At 40.0% G+C, this 25228-nt stretch overlaps 1 protein-coding gene across 1 annotated transcript in view; it reads left to right on the top strand.

Moving 5' to 3' along the window:
- The window catches only part of CAMK4 (calcium/calmodulin dependent protein kinase IV), a 170194-nt gene that overhangs the window by 103465 nt on the left and 41501 nt on the right, over positions 1-25228 (top strand). The window contains exon 5 of the mRNA XM_037373505.1: positions 5178-5250. Coding sequence (XP_037229402.1) covers positions 5178-5250 — 73 coding nt within the window. The remainder of the gene's footprint in view (positions 1-5177; positions 5251-25228) is intronic.

Below are 25228 nucleotides of genomic sequence, written 5' to 3'. Positions count from 1 at the left end.
ATGCTAGAAAGGCTGGGTGGAAGTTGGCAAGCATTACTGCAAATTATTAAACACTTGAATGCATACATGTGTTTGACAATCATGTGGAAGCTGCCAAATTTCAGCTACCTGCTGTGTATAAGAAAGCGTGCATCACAAACGCATTGTACCATTTCCACAGGCTTGCTGGATGGTGTGATGCTCAGGGTGGTTTTGCTGAGTACTGAATGTTTTATAGCTCTGTTACCTATGACAGCACAAAGCTTTTCCACCCCAAGAGCAGCTGAGAGAGCATTATCATTGCTTTGGTGGGATGGCCGTGGGCTCTGGGTTGTGGGGCGCGGTGGGATGGGCTCTGCCCAGTGACTGGAGCCCACAGGCAGGCCAGGGTGCATCTCGGCCGTTCCCAGGGGGCATCTCCATCTCCAGTGGCAGTGGGAAGAGGAGTGATGAGGGGTCTTTGGGAAATACTTCCCTGCTTCTCTTTAGAGAAGAAGGTGGATTTTCTTCAAATATTTCCACATGTGCTCAGAAGGGCATCAGGTGGTGTTTTAGGAGACGTGTAGCTTGGTGTGCACAACTACATACTCTTGTTAGATGTGTGTCTTGCCATGTACAAGTGCAAACAACTGAATCAGCATATTTCAATAAATCTGTACATGAAAGCAGGAAAAAGTGATTCTACACAAATGTGATTAGAATATGAATTGTTTATTTAATCAACATCACATTTTTGCTTGCTCTAGAATGTCATCTTCTATTTAAAGCACTGTCTTGAATTTCATAGATGTTTGTGACACCAAATTCAGTGTTTTTCCAAGCTTTTTTTTCTTTGACTTTAAGCATTTCTCTGTCCCTTCTTCCAGATGCCCTGGTGTCTTCCTCACAGTTTTTCTCTACAGCACTCGTTTGGCCTACCTGGCTTTTTTCATTTGCATATCAAAGAAAGTGTTTAATTACTTCCTTATTGTTGTTGTTCCTGTCTTTCTGTTCCCTCATTGAAGGTTTGATCTTTCTTCATCCATGCTTTTCTTAAAGATCAGTCTGTAAAGTACTTATAAATAATTGCTTTTGCTTCAATAATAACAAAATAAGACATTTCTTTGGGTTTCCTTCCATTATGGAAAAAAGGGCAATGAGTCACTGTTAATCTTCAGGCTGAAATGGAAAAATCCTTGTAAAGAAGCTTCATTGGTCTCAGGTAGGAGTGTCATTATAATAAAGCGAACTGGCACACCTACCATTTGTCTTATGTAAACTGTCACAGGGAGGATGCAAAATATAGATATGCAAATGATCCCCCAGCATTATTAGAGGACCTAAACTACAGGATAATCTTCTTTCAGTACTATTCCTTTACTGCCTAATAGCCAGTTTTTAATTTTAAAGCAGAGTGCCCTTAGAAATAATTTTTCATCTTTAGAAAGAAGTACGTCTTTTTTCATTATTGCTGTTACAGAAGATTAGGTTTTCTATTTACTAGATTATTATTAATTAAGAATTAGGTTTGTACTCTCAGTAGGTCTGGACTCTAGAGTTATGAAAAACTAGAAAGTTAACTGCACATGATGTAAGCTGTAATTGACTTGCCAGTGCATGTTATTCACATGTAACATCAGCAGATGAGTCATATGCATTGCACAATAATTCTACAGTTGTTTTTTATTGCTGCTCTGAAATATGGGTCCACACTTCATTATGTTTGTTTCCTGTAAAGTGTAAATCCAGAATGTCTTCATCTTCAGTGTCTGTGTGCTTCTTCTGTTACGTGTTTAATGTAAATAATAAGAGCAGTATCCTGTAGTTGTCTAAGGCAGGGTGGGCTGGTCTTCTCATGCTGTGGTCAAGAGGGCAGTCCTGAGCTCCACTTTGACCTCTCTTGTTTCCACCGGTCAAGGAATTGGTGGTTTTCTTTCCTGCATTGGTTGGGCACTGACAGGAAACTAGGAACCTCACCTTTTCTTTGATTTTGTGGAGTGGAAGAAAGTACAAAGTTGTGTGCACTTAAGAGATATCTCACCCCCCCCACTCCACCTAGATATATCTGTTTGAAAAAGAAAGGATAGAACAAATACTGGGTTACCATACTGTAAAATTAGAAATTTGTTGGATGAAGGGAGAAAGGTAAATGGAATTCTAACTGTATTGCCACATTTTTCTTTCATCTTAATCATGTATGCGGGAAAACCCGAGAATTTCAAATCCTGTTGGAACCTGAAAACTTTCTGCCCCACACGTTTCTGAGGTCAGGTGCCCAAGTTCATCCTGCAGCTGTTGGACTCACGCATGTGCACGGTGGTCCGTTCCCAGAGGATGTATGCCTGAGCAATGAGGAATTGAACCCAGCATGGTGCTGGCAGCTCAGCCTGTGTGCAGCACTTCCCCAGCAGCAGCCCCACCATGCCTGTCTTTTTCCTGTGGTTAATTGTGGAATATATTCTAAAATCTGTGGCAGAGGGTCAAACTAGCACAGCAGACTTTTTGGGTTTATTACCTTGTGACCAAATTTGAAGTTATGTTATGATCTCCCATGCCCTGCTACAGATTGTAAGCTTAACAGAACGATTATGTGAATGTCTTTAATACACAGAAATCTGTAAAACAAAGACAGTGTTGTAACATGCCTCTTGTGCCAAGGTTAGAGGAGCAAATTAGCACCCAAAATAACAGCAGGGAAGAGGGAAGGTGGGATGAAAGTGAGGTCTGTATTCTCAAAAATGCATCTGGATGCTACAGGTGGGAACCTGCTGACTGATACTAAATACTTTATTTGAATTACAAAGGAGGAGGAAGCCAAACCAGTGTATTTAGGGGAACAGACCCAAGCAAGAGGGCCACTGTTGCTCAGGTCTCACCATGTAATCTACCAGAGAAGGATAATTCAGTCTGAAATAGTGGAGAGGGAATCTTACTTTCAAGCACAATGTAGCATTTTGTTGTGTAATTTACGATTTTTCATAACCTTTTTCCTAAATTTGAGGCCACACACCTAACATAGTGTCTAATTGAGCAAACTTTGCTTTGGTTTACCCTTGTGGTGTAAGTTCAAATAAAGCTCTCCCTGATAATCTGAATGGATGACCAAAGCAGGGGAAGGTCTGGCAGTACAAAAACACAAAGGAGGTGAACTAGTTTATATGCAAGGGTAGCTGAAGGGCTGCCAGGAAAAAAAAAACAACCGCCTTCTAGAAATAAGGCCAAATAATTCTGCAGCCAAAAAATCATGGTGAGATAGAAGAACTCCTGCTTGAGAGGGATTGCTTGCTCATACTAGTGCCACATGAATAGACTTAGTTATCTGTGAACATAATGCGTGTTAAGGTAAAGTAATTGCAGCTGGTTAGGAATATCCCTGTATAGACCATTTTCTGCAGTGCCATGCTTGTTACATCTGTTTCTGGTGGGTTATTATCTTGGCATTGTTTCTTATTGCACTTAATCTTCTAATGAGTATGTAAGTAATGCTTTCATAAGTACATTAATCAACATCTTTTGTGTCAACTTTTGTAAAGCTGTAAGGAGTTGCACTGAAGGGATCTCAATATGAGTCTGTTATTTCAGAGAAGTGATAAAAAGATACTGCAAAACAGTGAAAGTGGGGAGAAAGGAGTGTACCCTTCTTGCCACAAGCAGGGTCTGTTTCTGGATCCTGAGGCAGAAAGTCTTTCCAGCAACTTTTGCCTTCAGCCGTTATATGCATCTTGCTCTCCTGCTTCATGGGGATTTTAGGGTGTTGTTTTGTAAAACTGGCTTGTGTGCTTGCAGGAGATCATTTTATAAAATGTCTCAGAGGCACCACAGGCTCTGTTTCTACACATCTGTCTATGTTTTCTTGGGCTTTGAAAAATGAATATGGTAAAAAATCAAAACTTCACGTCAAAGCTCTGACCTTTAAGGTAAGTCTCTGAGGGAAAATTACTGTAGTTCGCAAATACTGCGTGTAGCTAAATACAACAGTAAAAAGACTGTTGGGAGTCTTAAACGGAGCATTAGTGTATGTTATTGATAGATCCTTCTTTTATTAACTTCCCATATGTCATTGTGCAAATCTGTATCTTCTGCTGACCCTGTTTAACCTGTTTAACTGTGCATTTATGTAGTGTTCATTCTGTAATGGCAGTTCTTGGAGAACATGTGATGCAAATCCTGGATCAGCTTCCAGACCCTGTGCCACTGCTGGTGCTCTTCTAAAAGAGCTGCAGTAGCACAGCTGGGCTTTGGGAGTCCAACCCAGAAATTCACATTAAACCTTGCTGCCCTTTCTATGCAGCATAGCATACAAAGTGTTGAAATACACCACTTCAGAACATTACATTAACACAGAAAAGTATTTTCTTTCTTAATGTTTTTATCACGATAAGGCTCCACAGACATAACATCATTAAAGAAGAAAGCTGAAGTTTTGTGTGTTTTTACAAAATTGAATGGTTGTAAAAGCTAAGGGAGACAGAAAACCAGATCTGAAGGATCTTCAGAACTTACAAATATTGCTGAACTCACCATAAGCTGCACATGGTCAGCACATTTGCAAAATCAATCTATTATGTGTTGTCTATACAAAATAAACTTAGCATACTGGCTATTTACATTAAGAAGAAAGAAAAAAAGTAGTTTTGGTTTTAATGAAACTGTGTTTGACTACAGAGCCCCCAGTTTTCTACTGATGGGGGAAAAAAGACAACTTTTTTCTTCAGCCCATTATACTTCAGGGATAATTTGAAGCTAGTAAATTTTTACACCAGACCTTTCTCTTGAATAATTCAGATCTGTGTGGGCATAGCATAGTGCTGTTGTTTAGTGACCAGCTAACTGAATAAGAGGAGGCAGGGGGAGGTGGAGGGAAGCTGAAGTTAAATATAAAAGTGAAAAAGCAGTTCCTAAAGGTTACCTAGTTATATCACAGAGTAATTCACATTCCCTGAATTTAGAAAATTCAAAAACTTTTCAACTGAATGTGTAATGTGTATATATTATGAGCTTCTTACCTAGTTGATATCTCCAGTTTTTCATTTAACTGGGAATCAAAGGTAACCTAAACTGCAAAAAGTTGTCTTCTCTTCTTTAGGGGGCACTCCAGAGTCCTGGTCATATTTAAAGTTGATTGTTTTCTAGCTCATTTTTGAAAAGAGTCTTTTGCCTGGTTTGTTTACCTTAATGCATAATGCTGAACACAATTTCTCATGTTGTTTTTTCTGTAGGATTGTGGAAAAGGGTTACTACAGTGAACGAGATGCTGCTGATGCTGTTAAACAAATCCTGGAGGCGGTTGCTGTGAGTATTACCTAGCATCATATGTTCAGCACTTAATCTTTCACCTATAATGGCTCAATAATTGCTTATGTGTGAAAGAAGCAGAGTTCATTGGAGGCAGTCCACACAAGTCCCCTCCTGTAATTAATTGTATTGACTTTTTTTTAAGGTAGTGGCACTTTGAAGGGGAATAAGAGACCTTGGATGGCAGTCAGAAATACATTTAATGCTCTAAGACATCTGTTACAGTAAAGTGTACGTTCTGTCCAATCTCAGAAACCTGTGGAGTTCAGCACCGATCATTTTAGCCCCAAAAGTAATTTGAAATAATTGGGACTTGTGTAGTCTCTCGTTCTTTTTTTTGTGGAGTATGTCACAGTAATTTATTTGGAACCTTAAACAAAAGAGAGTGCATTACTTTTTCTCTCAACTTAAAAGGATAATAGGTTGGCTGAACATGTTAGCTGGTGTAAAGAGTTACAAGCATTTGAATCAGAGACTCCTGCAGAATATTGCCATGAAAATAGTTACACTTCATTTGCAGTTGTTGCCTGAAGGTGACCCATCACAGTTTTTGCCACTATGGAGGAGTGTCCATACAAACAAGGTTCATTGCAAAAAAGTGTTAACTACTGGGAAAGTGGATAGTGTAGTTACAACATATCTAAACAAAAAATCAGTTCTCACTGCTCTTCAAATTGCACATATGTACACAAAATAACAGTTATATTGAGAGAGATGAAAGTAAAGTTTGGTGCCGGTAGTTTGTACAGTTCCTAATAGATCTTCCTCTATATTTTGTGTGGTTTTCAAACATTTGAATTTTTGTACATCACATTGTATGGCTTAAAGAAAGGTATAAAGATGTCTGAGACAAGAAGATGAAGGCTTCTAGTGGCTACACACAGTATTTGTGCACATTATCCCCACTTCTCAGTCACCTGTTGCTCTTCCATCTGATTTGACACCAGCAGTTCACCAAACAGCAATGAGATGCTGGGAAAGTACTTAAGAAATTAATTTGTCAAGTGTCTAGTCTACATGCTAGCACTGATCACTTCTAGTGCAGAAGAGAGGGGACGTGAAAAAACAGTCCAGTTGGGACACTCAGAGCATTTCAGACAAATAGTAATACAAAGGAAATTTTACTTTGTGAAACTTAAGATGTTGGCAGGGCCTAAGGAGTGATACATGCTAAAGATTTTGCCTTCTGCTCTGCCTGGCAGTCTGACTTCAGAGTCAGCAAGAGGTATTTTGGATTTTATCCAGTGGCTCTGTCTGGTTGCCTGCAGCAGATGTTTGGGGTGAAGCAGCCAGGTAGCAGAAAGGCTGCAAAGATCTTGGAGCAGACACAAGTGCTTAGAGGTGTGCAAACAGGGCAGATGAGACATGACTCATTTTGGGTGTATTTCCAGACTGTCAGACTTTTCAAACAAAAACCAGCTATTAATCACATGGAAAAAAGAGAGGACAGCCAGAAGGGCTCTGTTGAAGGGTGGTAATGGTGAGGCAGGATCTGTATATATTATCCACAGAGATGAACTGTCCAAAGAGCTGTCCTCAGGAAAGTACTAGAGATGTGATGATTGACCTCTGTAAAAGTTACCTAGAGGTGAGGAAAAGTTGATGTGATTACATCAATAATAAAATTATTCAGAAGGAACAGGCCAACTTGGACATATTTTCCTGGGGTGGTAATGAAATGCCCCATTGTGAAAAATTACAAATCATAGTTTGCTATTAGTTACAAACCTGTTCACACTGAATAAGATGTGAGTAATGGTGTTTACTGCAGTAACCAGACATACTGCAAGACCACCATGTTCACATCATGCTACTTTCTGAATTATCTGATGTTTACTGAGGCACTCTCATCCGAAGTAATATAAATTATGCATTTAAGTTTAGTGCACAGCATAATACTTTTGTATAAAATTCTCAAAATTGGGTCAGATTATTATTTTATGACCAATTTTTTCTTCCAGTCAAAGTGCCCCTGTTAAGATCGTTCTACATTATTTATCATTCTTTTGCAAAAATGATGAATGAATAAGTTTTGCTGAAAGATGTTTCAGAAGGTGTTTCAGCTCTTTATTTTAAAAGGTAGGACCCAGATGAAGATCTTCAACTTCTGTGAATTGTGATAGTGTGGCTGAAATCTAAAAAGCTGGCCTTTAAATGAGCATGCAATTATTTGGGTTTTTATAGATCCTTGTGCTAGATCCCTAGCTAGGACAGAATATGTTGACTTTTGCTTTTAGAGCTGACACTGAACATCTAAACCAAATCTTAGAAAGCTGTGGAAGTGGCAGTGCCCAGCTTGGGATCTTTGCAGCCCAGCTGAAATACTGGAATATATTGGGGCTGTAAACTTCACAGAATGGCATTTGTGAGTAGAGCAGGAATTATTGTTAGAAACTGGAAAATACTGTGGCAGCAGGGTAGTCTTTCCAGAATAAAAGTAAATGCATCCATAGATCATTCTTAAAACCAAATAATTGTACAAGCCCCTCAATAGACCATCCCAACAAATGCCCTCCTGGCACCAGGTAGGCATTTTCGCCTCTGCAGTTTTTAGAAATTGCTCTTAGCAAAAGAAGCATTCAGCCTTTCCTTTGCTGAACTCTCTTGAATTAGTCTGCCTACTTGTTTTATAAATCCCTTGTTAAGGGCTCTTACTGTAGTAAAGGATGTGTCCTCACAGTGGATCATTGACATGAGAAGATATTATGTCTTCATTTAGCAAAAATCTTTTTGAGACATTTCTAAAGGATTTAATCAAAAATGTAGAATGGGATTTTAAAAGCACCTAAGCATTTTTGTTAAATTCCTTTTGAAATTGTTAAACCAAATGGACTAATACTTTTTAAATAAAAAGAATCCCATAAAGCTTCTGGATCTGTTTCTTGTAATATCTGAGCACCTGTAAGACTAGCTTTAACTGGCTTACCAAGAATTAAGCAAGCAGTCATAGAAGCACACAGAAAATTAATCTTAATTTTCCAGGTCACAAAACAGCATAAATATATCAGACATCTGTCCTCCTAAGAACAGAGAAAATAACAAAACCATTATTGTTTTGAAGGCCACCACATGCATTTTGTCCTTTTCTGTGATTTTTCTTTCTGCTGCTTACATCTGATACAGTGTTCCCAGTACATGACTGCATTTGCTCTTAGTAGGAACACACTTTTTTCTCTCTTCAGCACCTTCACCTTTTCCATTATTCCTCCATTGTTCTTCAAGCTGGGGGATAGCTTCATTCATAAGATAAAAGGCTTGTATGAAAAACTAGGGCAAGCCAGCACTCATCTTTTTAGCTCTTTTGCTGTGCTGTTCAGAACAGGCAGGGAGGTTTTGTTGCTACCTGACATCTCAGAACAGGCCCGGGAGAGGACGCATTTGAGAGCAGACTCTCTTGATATATCATTGTTCTTTCTCTCCTTCTGAGATGATCAGTTGTATACAGTGTAGTTTCTTGGGTGCTTATTCTGGTGGCAGTTCTTCTGTTTTGTGTAAGTAATTAATTTCTGTACACACATGTCCTGAGGCCAGACCTTCAATGTCTGACTTGCAGAATGAGTTATTGATGTTACGGACTTCAAATAATCCTTCAAATATTGGTCACAAAAAGACACTTATACACTTTTTGTGTGAGAGACATCTACTTTTTAGATGGTCAAACTCAAGAAAATGACACTGAGTTTTTTTAATGTGTGCTTTCAAAACCTTATATTTTTCACTAGAAATAAACCATGTTCCTTCTTGCCTACTCTGCATTAGTGTCAAAGTTATAGGTTTCTGCTTGAGGGATAAATTACTCTTTTCATTATATTTAAATTTGAAATTATTTTTAACACTTCACATTTTGTAATTAGGGTAGTTACTAGCATACCTTCTACATGTCGGTTTGAACTCATCCAGCAGTCTCTAAGTTAATTTCCCATCACATTTTCTAATAGGTTGTTTTCTTATGACTGGCCATTATCTTGTCTAGATAGGAACATTTTCCTGAAGCTATATGTGGGACCCCCTGTGTTTTCATTTATATTTTTTATTTCAATTTTCTACCACTTCAAGCTTCATTGTATGTCTGCACTTACATTCAATTCCTTGTCATCTTAAATTCACAGGAAGCATGCTGAATTCTCAGCTGCCATTGCCAAAGACTGAGGGCACTTAGCCACATGCAAGTTTGAGAAGGAAAATCAGGATTAAAGGTTTCTATTAATTTCAGAGAACTTTGATGTGTCTGCTAATGAGCTGTATGATAGTAGGAAAGAACGTACTGCAAATGCAGAGCTTACAAGTGTATTTTACAGACCCAGAGGCACTGGTGTGTCTAACCGTTAAAGCTTAGACCAAATGAAGTAACCAGACTTCTAAAGACTGGCTGAAACCCAAGCGAATTGATTAAAATATTTGAGGGTTTTATCATTCAAAGAAAAGTGGACATTAGATAAAGATATTTTTTCTATACAATCATTGAGTTTGTGCTTGCTGGAGGTAGAGACAACCAATGGATGCTAGTTTTAGCCACCAGCTATGAGATGAACTTAACCAAACCATAAACATCAGAGAATTCTGCAATTTTGACTAGTAAATGTGTTGTATTATCAATCTATACTTAGCCAGGCCTCAAAAGGCACACTGTTAAGAATAAGTATATTGGGATAAATAAGGAAGAAACCTTGAGTTCAGTTCTGTAGAAAATGAAGTTAAATTCCACAAAAGAGAATGGCAGGGATGCCTACCTATTATAACACAGGATAAATACTGGTGTAAAATAGTAACAAAATTTGTGAACACTATATGTAACAGGAGGAATCTTACATGATTACACCATTGTAGATATTGAAGAACATTGGCTTCCCCTCATCAGATTTTGCAAAAGATTTCCTTTCTAGTAGAGGCAGCATTTGCACCTTAAGATTTCTCCCCATTCTCTGATGAATCCTTAGTATTTCCATTCTCCCTCTGGCAGTGGGGAGTGGTTTTCTGAGTCTGTTCCTGGCATAATTGTTGTTCGGGGCACAGTTAGAAAACAGCAGTTGTTCTGTTGTAAAGCCACCAAAACCCAACAATCTCTGCTTTTCCAGTGGGGGAAGAAGGGGAAATGTAAAGTTTTGTCAAGTTTTCAGAAAGTTTGCTTGAAAGGTGGCCTTTCAGTAACTTGCAGGTTTAGGCCAAATTCAGCGTGTTTGTTGAGTATGCAGTCGTCAGTAAAAGGACCAATGCTTGGTACTGTAAAACAGGAGGAATTTGGTGTTCCAGCTGCAATTCTGTGCTAAGGATTATGGTGGCATGTTGTTTTCCCTGACAGCATGGTCTGCTTTTGCCATTCTCCCTCTAACTCACCAAGAGGAACAGCAGGAAAATCACAGAGATTGCTGGTTTTCAGCAGTTAGTGCTGGTGGCCCAAGATGTTCAAGAGCTGTCCTGTTCATTCTGATTTTTGTAGCAAAGCAGATCTTGGGGTATTTGGTGCCCCTTTTTAATGGATAAAACACAAACACAAAAGTCCTTAGTATACCTTTTCCATATAAGTTTATTAGTTATAATATCCTGAGAAAGTGACTGTGTGGATATATTATTTTGCCTGCCAGATTTCTCCCTGTATATTTGTATTCATTGTTGTTTGGTTTACACTTTGTCATATAATGTGCTGGATGGTTCTGCATTTCAGTCATGTCAAATGGGGTGCAGGTGGACGACATACAAGACGTGTTTATTGTTGGCGTGAAGTCTTGACTGAGGCTGTAATGGACAACCTGTCTCCTGACCAGGTTTTTGTGATGTGGTCTTCATCTTTGCCAGCTAGTTTGCTCTTGATTCAGCAACGGTGACTGGAAAATTCCTGCTAACATAACTTTACCCAGTAGCAGTCTTTGCTCTCCGGTGTCCCTCTGTTACTGAACCTTGTTCAGTGTACTCCCTAACTATCTATCTAGTCTTCCAAAACAGAAGTCTGTGAAGGAAGACCAGTACAAAACTGTTTCTGGGCTTCTTTATAGCAGCTGTTAGTGTTAGCTGCTGGTATTTCAGATAACCCCCCTGTTCTGAGGAAGAGAACTGGGAGACAAAAATCTTTGAACTTCCCTGGATCACATAAAAAGGAGAAGAACCAGTTCCAAATGGAGCTGTCCTCCTTTGGTGTCCTGTCATCTTGAAGAGTAAGATCAAACCAAACCAAACCAAAACACCCTTTCTACCCTTTGTGACTGGGCAATATTTTCTCCTGGCTTCTTCAGAAGAATAAAGAGGAAAACCTACTCTTCTGTGTGACCAGCGGCATACTCAGCCTGGCTTGCAGGGATGGCTTGTAGTAGCTGTAGTTTTGACACTCCCAAGTGCCCTTCATCCAAGAAGCACCAGTAATTTCCTAACACTGTTGGCTCCTGTCCTGTCCTATCCTTTTCAAGATAAACACTAGAGGAAAGGCTTTTTCAAATAGCATTCAAATGTTAGGACTTATGCTTGCTTATGTATTCAGTAGTGATGGTGGCTTTTAATTTCAGGAATTCACGTGTTCTGTGTAATCATCCTTGTGTTGGCATGACCTGTTTTCCATTTTGTGGTTATAAGAATAACAACAATAACAGCAGTAATTGTAATGATGAAGGGAACAGAGAGAAATAAAGCCCAAGAAGAAAACAAAAATACCCACCCAAACAAAGAAACCCAAGTGATGCACAATGCAATTGCTTATCACCCGCTGACTGACGCCCAGCCAGGCCCAAGCAGTGATCAGCCCCTCCCAGCCAACTCCCCCTGGTTTATATACTGAGCCTGATGATTTATGGTATGGAATACACCTTTGGTTAGTTTGGGCCAGCTGTCCTGGCTCTGCTGCCTCCTGGCTTCTTGTGCACCTGCTCACTGGCAAAGCACGGGAAACTGAAAGTCCTTGACGTAGGGGTAAGCACTATCTAGCAACAGCTAAAACACCAGTGTATTACCAACATTATTCTCATACTAAATGTAAAACACAGCACTGTACAAGCTACTAAAAGTAAAAATAATTCTTCTCCAGCTGAAACCAGGACACGTACAGAAAAAAGAGTCCTCTTCTTAATGTTCAGTCATTGACATAGAAATACTATGTCCGTGTATTTGTAAAAGACAGCACTGAATTTTTAATTGTAAGAATTAGGTTAGATGCCATATCTTTGGAAGTTATTTAGATCAAGAGCTGAAGATCTACCACCTGAACATTAACTGCATCAGCGTTGATGTACTCATACATCACATTTCATTACCTCCTGTAGGTAGTACCTTCAGCTATGATTACTTCTAGGAGCATACTTAAATAACTGTTTTTTTGTAAAGTACTGTCTTTGCTTACAAGTTCCTAATGTCAACAATTTCATGTTAAGGACATCTGCATGGCTTGTGGCGGTAGGCCTTGCACAAGTTGTGTGAATAAAGCTCTGCAGAGCTGTGTGGAAATCAGATATGTGCTTTTATCCATTTCCAGTTAAATGCCTAGCTGGCATTAGGTTTAAGTGGATAAGAGATTTGCATATGTACATGATATGCAAGCATGCCATACATAATTCTAAAAGCAATTTGAAAATTATGCTGAGAACATCTGCTTTTAATTCAAATAAATTTGCTAAAATAGATGTAAAGTTCTGATTACAAATTGGGCTCTGTCATCTATTAAAAGCATTGAAATTTTACTATTCTTTGATATTTTCTTTTGCTTAACTGAAAGATATTTTGTTTTCTGAAAATAAAAAACAATATAGAGCCTAAAACTGTGTACATCTCTCTGACCTAGGAAATCATAATAACCTTCACTTCCCCAAGTGATTTCCCTATACTCAAGGACATAATTGCTTAGTTACATAATTATATTCTCTAGGGAAAATATGTGAAAACTGATGTCATGCATGTTATTTTGTGAAGTCTTGATTATTCTAAAGGCTGTTGGAGGCAGAGGGCGAGGAGAGCAGGCAGGTTCCACATCAGCCATGCTGGCCAGTTTTGCAGCCCATATATGTCCCTGCTTCCCATCAAGGCTGTGCCCAAAAGTGGTTTCTCCAGTGGGCTGCCAGCCTTTTCCTCTGTCACATGCTTCCTCTCTTCCTTGCATCCACACGTATCAACATATGCTAAGTTTCCAGCTATCTCACACAGTTTAAAAAGCAGCACAACAGGATTGTTTTCTTTTGTATTGCATCTTTTTTACCTTCAAAGCAGCTTACCTAGTACACAAGTCACTTTTAGACTGCAATCATATACATCAAACGTCAAACTGCATCAAACACATGTCCTGAAAAATATATTCTAACATTTAAGCATTCATAATGGAAGCTTTATCTACTTCAATTAAGCTAATTTTGTGGATGTGACAAATTATATATACTTATTACGTTCTGTGCAACATGGCAGTAGTTGTAATGATTACTATGTATGTAACAGTTGTACTTCATGAGTTATAAAGAAATGCCTGGTCTGAAGATGAATATTTAAGTAAAGCAACTTTCAAAAAGTCTCAAAGCAACCTTTCTTTGTTAGACAAATTAATACAAGGAATGTCACAGCAGATACACTGATTTTACCAACTGATTTAACAAAGTTTGGATAAATGGCAGGTATTCTGAATTCCCTGTGAAGTCTTGCCCAGAAGGAAGGTTCAAGGCAGTGACTAAACAGGATCTTGTTATAGGGGTAGCTTACTGCAAAGGGTTTTACAGTGCACTTGAAGTCACAGTAAGGGAAGAGAATGTATATAATTATGATTTTACTATTTATAACCATTTATACTTACAAAATTATATTTATGTGGGCAAATCACAGCACGAGTAAAAATATGGAGATTGGTCTCTATAATGAGAAGCACATACTGTCTGATGTGATCTTGCTTGTAGCCTCTTGAAATAGCATAAACATCTACTTTAATGGTGATGGTAGTAGACTGCAGAATTAAGAGGTTCTAACAATATTTCTTAAAAGGACTTCCATAAAAAAACCATGCCTCATATACATAATAAACCCTGTATATCAAGGCAAGGTGTCAGACAAAGAGAAGGAATGAAATAAGGGGAGAGTCTTTTTGTTTGCTTGCATATACCTTCTTATAATCACAGTCAGTGGAGGCAGACAGGACCAGTTGCTGGATTGATATCAGGGCGTGTTTTGCAGAGCAATTATATACATTCTTCCCTTGAATCTGGATGGTGAGTATTGCCATGGGCATGACATACAACTTAATGACTTGTAGGGAGAAGTAACAATTTCCATGCTAAGGTATTGTTGCTGGAGTTTTTTAATTAAAAATATAATTGCCATTTGATGTATTCTGGGCACAAAGTGTTTATTTCTTCAAAATTTGTGTGTTACGTTTAAAGGTGAGTCCTGTTGGAGAAAGGTGATTTAACATATCACATACAGAGATGACACCATGGAGGCTGGGAAATTGTCTTGGCCCTTGACGGCATTTTAACAAGGGCTTCATGAGTGTCATGGGGAGACCTCTCTAGTATTTTTCTGTCAAGAACAAATAAGCAGCTAGGTAAACTCTCAAGTTATGTAAGGAACCTACTGAAGTGCCACCACTGCCTGGGAGAGAAATGCATTTGTGTCCCAAATGTGCTATTTTTGAAGCGATGTTAACTAATGGTTTCACGACAGAATAATCTGTTTAGAGGGTGAGGGCATTTTGAATAAGTAGCTTCATCATTTTACTAGCTTAATTTCTTTTTTTTTCTCCTTGTTTGTTGTAAACAGATTTCAAACTAATCTTTCTTGTTAATGATGTATTTAAATTGTTGGAAGGGAAATAGAGTGGTTTTCATGATCACATCAGCCTGATTTATCAGTACCTTCATTCAGAATTATTCTGTCAAAAACATTTTTGGAGACCTGTTTTAAGCTGAGTGCAAAGCTCTTTTTGCAGCACACAGAGAAAAGATTTACAGTCAAAAGATTCTGGCAATGCTTCCATCAGCAATAAGGAAATGAGGGTATTGTATTTGCTATTATCTCTAATATAGGAAATGGAGCAAGCACTAATGATCATGGTGCAGATCTACCGTATTACAATTAATGTCCAGTGCAGCAAAAAGTCAGGGTCAAAGTTGCTAAGTTGTAATCATCTTAAATTATGCTTTCATCTAAGTAAAGCGTCCTTGCAAAAAAAGTTACTACAGTATTAATTTTGAAAAATATTTGGAAATACCAGCGAAAATTATTAATTAGCTATTGTTGTAACTCACAAAACATCACAAACACAGTGCCAAATGCTGCAGTTTTCAAGCCAGTGCCTGCAGTTGATGCTTATTGCAAGACACTGACATTTACAGGGAAGTTGTCTAAGAACTGATTAAGGACTCAATGGTTCAGCCTCTTCCCAATACATCACAGGCAGATGGGCAATTTGCCTGTACATTCATTTATAACATGGGCTGCTGAAAATATTGTGTGAGGAGAGTGCTGACCCAGTCCAAAGGCTGTGTCTGTGTGCCTGATTAACTGATCTTTGGGGCATCATCGTTTGGCGAGGGCCTGGCCATCCCCTTTAGGGGGAGAACAGCCTGGCACAGGAAACAAGCTCTGTGACAACACTGGGCGTGAGTCTGTGTCTTGGCTTTAAACAGAAACCCCTTTCTTTTCTGTATGTTACTGGCCACACTGTTAGCAATTAATAAAACATAAGGAAAAAAACCTGCCTTTGTCTCAGACTTTAGCCTGCTAATACTTCTTTTTTATTATAATTTTTATTGCATGTATTGTGCAAACTGTCATGCAGGGATATGGCATTCCAAATATCTGTCCCCATGGAACATAAATAGTGTACAGTCACTACAGGAGCCTGGCAGGGCTCTGAAGGCTTCTGAGCTGGAAAAGCTCCTAAAACATCCTGAGAGCCTTGCGTACTGTGCAGAAGCAGTAAAAAAATAGCAATTGGATGCTACAGAAAGGGTCAAGAAGATTCATGGCAGATCCCAATGAAGACTGAGGAGGTCTTGCCTCAGAAACTGCTCGAGGGTAAATATCAAAGTAGAAAACCATGCAGCTGTGCATGAATAGATAGAGGAGAAATGATAACTGGTACTGCAGGAGTGTCAGCAGTAACTACTGCTCTTCATGCAAACTGTGCGACCTTGATAAAGTGATAGCTGTGTGGTCAGACACTGCATTATATCTCTAAGGGCTAAAAGGCATCTAGTTAAATGTTACATTAAGTCCCCTAAAACTTTTCTAAGGTTTGAGGAAACTTACAGACATTTAACAACTTGCAGAGAATTCAGCGTGGTGAGAAGGGCCTGAATACATCTGTGTACAAGGAGCCTTCCCTGCTGCCCCTGCATAGACACCAGCCAGGGGACCGGAGCAGCCCTGGTCTGTGCAGTATGCTACCAGGCAGAAAAGTGCTTCCACAAGGAGCTGGCACAGGGTAGCAGCATGTTTGCAGAAGTCACTACTTCATCTCTGAAAAGATTTGCTGAAGCCTAAGGAGGCCTCTTTCTTTAGCTTTCCTGGTCCACAGGGCTGTGTTTTTCTGTCTCCCAAGCCTGCTGTGCCTGCAGACCTAAGTGAGGACAGGCTTGTCTCCCTGTGTCTTACTGTTCCAGCCTCAGTAACCATACTAAGGATAAAAATACATTGGTTGTTCAGAAGTAAATTGCAAGTGAACCTGTGAAATGAAAGACATGTACAAAGAATTGCTCAATAGTACTGTTACAGACTTGTGCAATTTTTACTCTCCAATTTCACAGTACTGGACTGACTAGATAGCGGGCTTTCAACAAAACAGCTATTTGCAAAATTACATTTTTTATTAGGTAATATGGAAACTTACCCAAAACTCCTCAAAAAAAATCTGCCATTTTTTGGGGAGATTCCTGACATACCAAGTGGGTGGCATGAGAAAGTTTGACTGACATTGATCACTCTTAAACAAGCTGTGTAATAATTTATCAGTTGTTTCAGATAAGTGGCTCCATTTCTGTGGCCCCAACAGCATGAGTGAAACAAGATTCCTTACTATTCCCTTGAGATTCCTTAACTGGTCCTCTGAAATACCAGAAACTGTGGATATTTTGGAACTTGTAATGAGTCTGGTTTTCTCCTTTTTCATTTATTCTTTCCTAATACTTTTCATGTCTCTGTGTGACCACTTTTACATGGTGTTCTCATACTAGTTTGCTGGCACATGCAGGTTGCTTTCTGAACTCTTTTACCTCCCTTTTTGTTAATAACTGTCAACAAAAGCAGAGAATATTTTAGCTTTAAATTACATATACCCATTCTTTTCTGTTGAGGTTTTCGTAGGCTTATGTATCTGAAGATCCAGACTCTAGCGGAGGTGAATAATGAAGCTGATGTTTTCAGGGATCAATGCTACTTCATGCTTATTGCTCCAGTAGATTTGAGTGCATGATGGTGCATGTTACTTTATGAGCTAGAAATAATGAGGGAGGATATATGTAACAATCAGGGTGTCTCCTTGATTCAGGTAATGGGTGATCAGGGACTTTTTCAGGTGCATAGGCCTTCCAGATTTATTACATGGTGCCTGAATGTAGTGCACAGTCTATGGTAGTTCAATTTCTGGGCACTGAGAAATTTGATTATTTGGTGAACAGTGCTGGATGTGGGAAATTTGGCGGATTTTCTGCCACAAGTTCTGCATATATGTAGTAGTAATGATGGGCAGCAGCTGGAGTGTAAACAGTATATTTCATCATTGGAATGTGCTTTTCCAAATACCCTGCTCAGCTGAGTTCATCTGATAAGCAGCAACAGCAGAAAATGAGTGTGCTGTCAGTTAGGAAGTAAGTATATACATCTTTTATTGCTTGGGTTTTAAAATTACTTTGTTGTACCTTTGTGGTTTACTGTCTATAAAGTATTATCATACTATGTAATTATTATCACACTTTATGGTAATGAAATATGGTAATTCTGGATTTTATTTTAGAGTGCAAAATTTAGCAACTGTAGACCTAGGTACCATAAATTATCAGGGCTGCAAGTCAGTCCTTTTTCTTGCATCTGACTGTGCCGGCTTCACTGATGTTCTTGTATTTTTCTATGTGACACATCAATGAATGTTTTTATGTTGCTATAAAGAACTTGAAAGGCATGCAATAAAAAACTCTCTCAATTTTAAAGCCTTAAAATTATGTCTTTCATTAAAATCAAGATTTAATCTAAAACTCTGTTATGATGTGATAAGATGTATTATGGAACATCATTGCTAACAAAAAAATCAATATGTTTTTCTGTGCGGATGCAACACCCTAGAATAAGTTTGCAAGTATGACTGTATGGAATGATGAGTAATTGACAAAGTTACAAACTGGAAACCTAACAGCTCCACATCTGTCATAAATAAGAGTTCTGTCTTCTGCAAGCACACTTCACTGAAGTGTCTTTAGTTTGAGTGCCACATGAGCATTTGGATGGATACTGAGGGTGTATCTTGTCTTGTAGTCTTTCCCTTGGTGACAGGACTAAAAAGATCTCATTTCTCTTCCTGGGTGCTTATTTTTTTCAGCCTCAGGAGAGAGATGGTTGGTAAAGTCTCAAAGGTATTAGTTTCCTGTAAAAGGTAGTTGAAAGTAGCCAACAAGCTGAAAAAGTATAGGTGATAGGAAGCAGACTCCTTACGTCTACTTCCTCAAAAAAGAAAGGCTAGAAGACACAAAGGTGCAGCTGCTGATGTCCTGAAGGGCAGATCTGTGAAAACGGTGTTTCCCTGCCCTACTGTCTTCATCTCAATCCTTGGTTTTGCCTTGGTGATTCTCCCTCTGACTTCATTTCTCATTGGAAATCAGAATTGGGAGGACCAACAAGCAGACACGTGCTAGTCCACTGCTGCAGGCAGCCAATGCACCGCAGCTCCCCGCCTGGTGCAAACTGACAGTCGCTTGGTGGTGACCCACCAATGTCCCCTCAGAGGGATGCTTCCACCACTCAGCTGCTGCTTCTGCTTTGGGTTTGTAGGGGTCCCACTGCCACCATGCAGCAGCAGAGGGAGGTTGCTGTCCTTTCCCTGCTGACAGGGATGCTGGTGCAGGTGTATGTGGCTGGGATCTGCCAGCATCTTTGCCTTCTCTGCAGGGATTCCTGGAGGGGTGATTCCTCTCCATGTTGGATGCTTTCCCCAGATCCTGTTCTCCAAATGATGCAGCACGATGATGCCACGTACTCTATACCCAGCTTTGGGTTTTTTTGGAGAGCAGAGGAACAGGCAGGACAGGCTGCTGTAGCTCATGTGAGCGTTAGCTCGTACTCCAGCTGTTAAAATTATCTGTCATGATGAACCATCTTGGCTGTTGCAGCACAGCAGGCTGCTTTCAGCGCGTCTGTATGAATGCCACACATATGCTGTTCAAATACAGCCAACCATGGCAGCTGCATTCACATAAGAGAAAGAAAAAAGGCTGCAGTTCTGTCTAACAGTGTAACTCTTCGTGCTGCTTGTAACCCGTCTGGGGCCGGACATGGCAGTCGTGAGGGGTCGATTTACTGTTGCTTGTTCCCTTGCTTTAATGTAAGCATTCAGTGGTAACACTGATGAGGAAGAAATGTAAAAAAGAGGTCCATCTTCTCCAAGAGGCTTGAAATACATTTGAAAGGGTGGGCAATGATTCAGTGTGCATTCAGAAACTGAAGTCTAGGAGGTATTTATTTTGGTGGTATTTATGTAAATTATGGATTCTGCTGTTCAGTTATCCATTGGCAAATCAGATGTGAACATAAGCTAAGTTTTGTTGATAAGAAGAGCATATTTTTAGACAAAATAATCTTAACAAATAAGATATTATCTCAATATTTTGAAAGACTGATCTGGTTTTCTGTGCAAGCATGAGTCCCTGCAATGATTCGGTATGTGTGGTTGTTTAGAAGGACAGTAAAAAGAAATTAATAAATCCACAAATAAAATTAAAAGCTCCAGTCTCTAGTAAGCTCTGAATTCACTAATCAGACAGTGTGAAGAAAAATCCAGTAATATGCAGAGAAGCCAACTCAAAGACAAAATCTTATGTATTTTGTCTTTTAAATACCTCTGTGGTCACTGACGCTTGCATCAAGGATCAGCTCCACTTTTGAATATAAAATAACCATTTCCAGCTCCATCTGTTTTTGCACTTGTTTCTGTGTGAGACTGCTGCTGTCCTGTCCTGGCTTGTTACAAGTGTTATCAGTAGAGGTGTTCAAGGTGCCACCTTCCTAAACTAAATTTCAAAGCAGAGGTATGCAAAAGATACCCTGTTTAGACAGAATACAGATCTGCTTCCTCGTCAGACTTGCTGCCTTTTCTCCGTCTCTGCTAATGCTCTGAAGGAAGCAGCAGACTGAGGCAGGTATGCGTTTTATCAGATCCTGGGTTGTCTTGTTTCAGGAATGCATGGAAGATATTTATAATTTTGTTTTAGTAATGTGAAGAAATGTTTAAGTAACATAATAAAAGCACTTTGCTATCAGTTAAGGTAACCAGAAGCATAATATAGTTGAGCTAACACTGCTGCAAGAGCATTTGTTGAGAAACAGCTATTGAAATAGCCCGTAAAGCATGTCTCTTTCAGGTGTCTTTTTGCAAGATATCCCAATAATCTAAGCTGAGGACCAGAAGTTGGGGCTGTTTTCTGGTGCCCCTATTAAGCAGGATGGTGCTCTAAGCATGTTCTGTGGCTCACGTCACATCAGGCTTTGGACGTGGTGGACAGCAGCATGGCTTTGGCAGGCTGGCCTCTGCTCCCGGTGTCCCCAGCACCACCCAGATATGCAAGACACACGTACCCCCTGAGCTGCATGGCTCACTGTGCTTCAGCCTGCTGCCAGACTGCCCATGGAAGAACCACCACAGCCAGCTGGATTCAGATAAGTTTAGATCTGTGTCATGGTTTAACCCTGGCTGGCAACCAGGCACCCACAGCCACTCACTCACTCTCCCCCCAGTGGGATGGGGGAGAGGTTCGGAAGAATAAAAGTGAGAAAACTGGTGGACTGAGATAAAGACAGTGTAATAGATAAAGCAAAGGCTGCACACACAAGCAAAGTGAAGCAAGGAATTCATTCACCGCTTCCCACGGGCAGGCAGGTGCTCAGCCATCCCCAGGGAAGCCGGGCTCCATCACACGTAATGGTTACTCCATAACTCCAAATGTCCCCCCCTTCCTGCTTCTTCCCCCAGTTTATATACTCAGCGTGACGTCCCATGGTATGGAATATCCCTTCAGGCAGCCCAGGCCAGCTGTCCCGGCTGTGTCCCCTCCCAGCTCCCCGTGCCCCCCCAGCCCTCTCGCTGGCCGGGCCTGAGACACTGAGAAGTCCCTGACTGAGGATAGACACCACCCGGGCGCAGCCAAACCCACCCGTGTGCTGTCAGCATTGCTCGCACAGCACAGCCACAGCACAGCTGCACCCGCTGCCAAGAAGGAAGTTAACTGCACCCCAGCTGGAACCAGGACAATTTGTAACTTAGATCTTCCCCAGAAAGCCTTTAATCTATGAATGCAAAGATTCATGAAGTGCTACCACCCTTCAGGTTTGATATACTTGATATGATGTGGTTAAACTGTTAGACGGAATGGACATGTGGCTTTTAAATTAAAAGTTAATTATTAGTCTCTAACACTGTTACCTTTTACTTACTGTTCTTCCTGGACTTTTTTTTTTTTCCTGTTATGACCTTTTTTTTTTATTTTATTGTTTCTTAGAATTTTTCTTTCCACATGAAATACAGACCAGTGTATCTAAATAGTGAAAAATCATGGACTGGTTTGTAGGTTTCTGTCAGTTTTCAAATTTGATTGATATGTTTAAAATCATAGACTTGATATGTTTGATCTAGGCAAGGGAAATTCAAGTCTTTAGTATGGTAGGGCACAGCTGAGCAAAAGAAAATAAGTAATTCACTGGGCCGTTGTTTTCAAACACTAACAGTCTTCCTTGGAGAGTTGGGGGTTTCCGAGCTCTGTCCAATATGTTGCATACTTGGCAAGGAAGGGCCTTTGGCTGAAATCCTTTCATGTAGCTTTGGAAATGTAAAAAGAAATGACACCAGCCAAATAAGGTAGCTTTTTATGCTTCCCTGCTGGCCCTCCCATCGGTGACCATAACAACAAAAGCCTTCTTCACAGCCCTTCCCCAAAGATCAGCTAAAACCATCCCTGGCACAGCCCGTTTTACAAGTCTCATCTGCAGCCATAGGTGATGAAAAGAGCCTGGCAGCCCGAGACCCTTAAGAACCCAGAGTGCCCACAAAAGCCTACTTTTGATAAACGGTGTGAAAAGCACTGCGTACACAGAAGTGTGCCCTTGCCAACAGGGACTTACAGATGTGTTCATCAGTGGCCTTCTTGACTGTGTTTCTTGTTCTCCTGCTGTAGCTTAATGCTGTTAACGCTGCAGCACTCAGGGGGAGTGTGCAGGTTTTTTCTGATCAGAAGTAGTAGTCTGTATTTTATCAACATTCTGAGGTCTGAATTGCACATGGAGAAGGAGGTTGTCAGCCAGGGCAGGGAGGTATAATCCTTCACCAGTATACTTGGGGATATCAGAGACTACGGACCTTCTCTGCCATTCCTTCTGTAATCTTGGGGAGCAGACAGCTGCATTCATGCTTCTGCATTGATCAATGAATGCAAAAAAAAAAAAAAAAAAAAAAAAGCAGGATGGGAGGCCATAAATGCTTTCTAGTTCCTAGAAGTCTGGACCTTTCCTCACACAGTCAAGCATGCCAGAAAAGAACGGCAAAGAAGCATGTGTCTAAAATTCTGGGAGATCAACAACCCAGCTCTGGGTCCCTCTCCGGATGCAGTGTTTTCTACTGAAAGAAAATTGAATCCAGCTTTATGCTTGTTGTCCTTCCCTTCCACTGCAGGTATAGGCCCTTAAAGCTATTTAGATTTGCAGTGGGGGTAACTGCATGAGATTTGAGAATAAGCTTAGCTTCTTACATACTGTACTTTTCTTCACCTGCTAACCATTTTGATTTCCTCTTAATTTTATACCTAAAAGTGTATACAAATTTGTGTACAAAGAAGTATACAAGAGTATTCAAGCGAGATTTGTGCTTTTGAGAAGCTGTTAGGTTACTCTTCTTTCCGTGATGTTTAGCAATGCCAGCAATTTATGCTTAACAATTCATGATAATTAGGTTCAGGAACTGTTTCTGTAATGACACAGACGTATGGGGCCTTATGACTGGCTGATTTTCATTGTGTGCTTTCACTAAATAGTGGTTTAACATACACCAACCAAAAGATAATGTGCAATGAGATAGCTCTGAAATCCTCTATGCTTTTTTTCATACCTGTCCCAGGAAAATACCATTCACATCATTTGCAACTTAAGGCAAAGGTAATGTATTTCGAAGTGAAAGATACTATGACTTCCTTTACTGATTTGCATGTTTTTTTGTCCAGTATCAGGTTTAATCTCCAGTTGCCATCTAGCCCTAGTAATGTTTGCTTTGAGCTGGAACCCCGGTTGCAGTGGACAGGAAAAAAGCTCCACTACATCAAGCGTTACATTCTCTCAAACTCCCATCTGCACCCTTGGCTATTATTCAGCCACAAGAAAAGGCTCTGGTTTTCCCATCCTCACTACCAAGGTTCATTTAGGTGTCAAGTTCATACCACAGAAGCTTTAAAGAGCCTGTTTCTTTAAATAAAGTGGTAAATAGGATAGACATTGCATTTAGGCAAGAAGAAGTTTCTGAGTGCCACTACACTTCTGTGCATTGACAATGTCAACCACTGTATGGCAACCGTGGCCTGAGCAAGGTGAAGCCCTTTTTCAGAGCACCCTAAAAAGATTTTCTGCCACTGCGACCTTTCATTGGTGGCAGACAGCGTTCAACTTACATGTAATATAGTCATGATATTTAAAGATAGCTGTTTCAGTAGATTTGTGAATGGATGTACTTTAACAATATAGAAAGCCACTCTTCCTTGCGATGGAGCATAGGTCTTTTGTTGCATCTACCCTGCATTTTGTATTAATTTTCTTTTTTCTAAGCAGGGGAACATTGCTAACAAACAATACCCCAGTGTTCCTTGTAATATGTGATGTGTTTAGTTTAATAGGCAGATGAATTTAGCTGCAGGCTTTGATAATGCTAGTGGGCTTGTTCTGCTCCTTAGGCATTGCCACTGACTTTGAGTATACAGAATTATGTCTTAATTAACTTAGAAAATTGTTTAATGTGATTTAGCAATACAGCTCCATTTTGTATTTCAAGTAAGTCTGCACAGATCAAAGCATTCTGCATGTCAAATATATGCAACCTACTGAAATACAATATTTGAAATAAATGTATTTAAAATGTTGTTTATATGGCATTTAATGAAGCTTCCTTACCCAATTTCAACATAAAGAATAGAAGACTGTGTTGGAAAACAGGTGTGCTGTGGCCTGGACAAACTCGAATAAAACCAGTGTAAAATCTGGGTAAAAAAGCTGAGGTTGTGCTGGGTTACTGGAGCCCTTTCTGAGACTGGAAAGTACACCCCTTCACAAGAGGGATGTGTACACCAGGCAACTTGTTGCAGAAATGAGGTGTCACCAAGCAGCTTCTCTGCAGCATCCTGCTGCCTGGTTCTGCATCTGTCTGGGGTGGATTTGCCCCCTCCAGAAAGAGGGTCCAAGTAATAGGAGCAGCAGCCTGCATGCTGCCTTGCTTGGGGCAGTGAGGATTGCTTGAAGCCTCAGTTATGCCCTGTTGATTGGTAGAAAAGAAGAAAATGTATCTTCAAACTTTCATCTTCCCAAGTTGAAAGTAGAAGGAAAAAAAACCTCTGGAAGGATGATAATGCACTCCATGATGTCAGTGGACATAACTCATTTTGGCCTTGACTGGTAAAATTAAAGGCATTTGTTGACCACAGGCTGCTTGAACTTCTCTCTCCTCTTCTCATAGTGAAGGTCAGAAGAAGGAGTATTTTAAAAGGCTGTGCAATAGAGAGCAGCACAGTAAGAGTGAATGTTAGTTTGAACTCTTCTTACGTATTTCTGCCTTCAACCACCATTGCAA

Source organism: Falco rusticolus, chromosome Z, assembly GCF_015220075.1.
Source record: "Falco rusticolus isolate bFalRus1 chromosome Z, bFalRus1.pri, whole genome shotgun sequence".
Classification (NCBI taxonomy): domain Eukaryota; kingdom Metazoa; phylum Chordata; class Aves; order Falconiformes; family Falconidae; genus Falco; species Falco rusticolus.
Note: the sequence above shows the minus strand (reverse complement) of the source record. Positions and strands in the feature narration are given on the sequence as shown.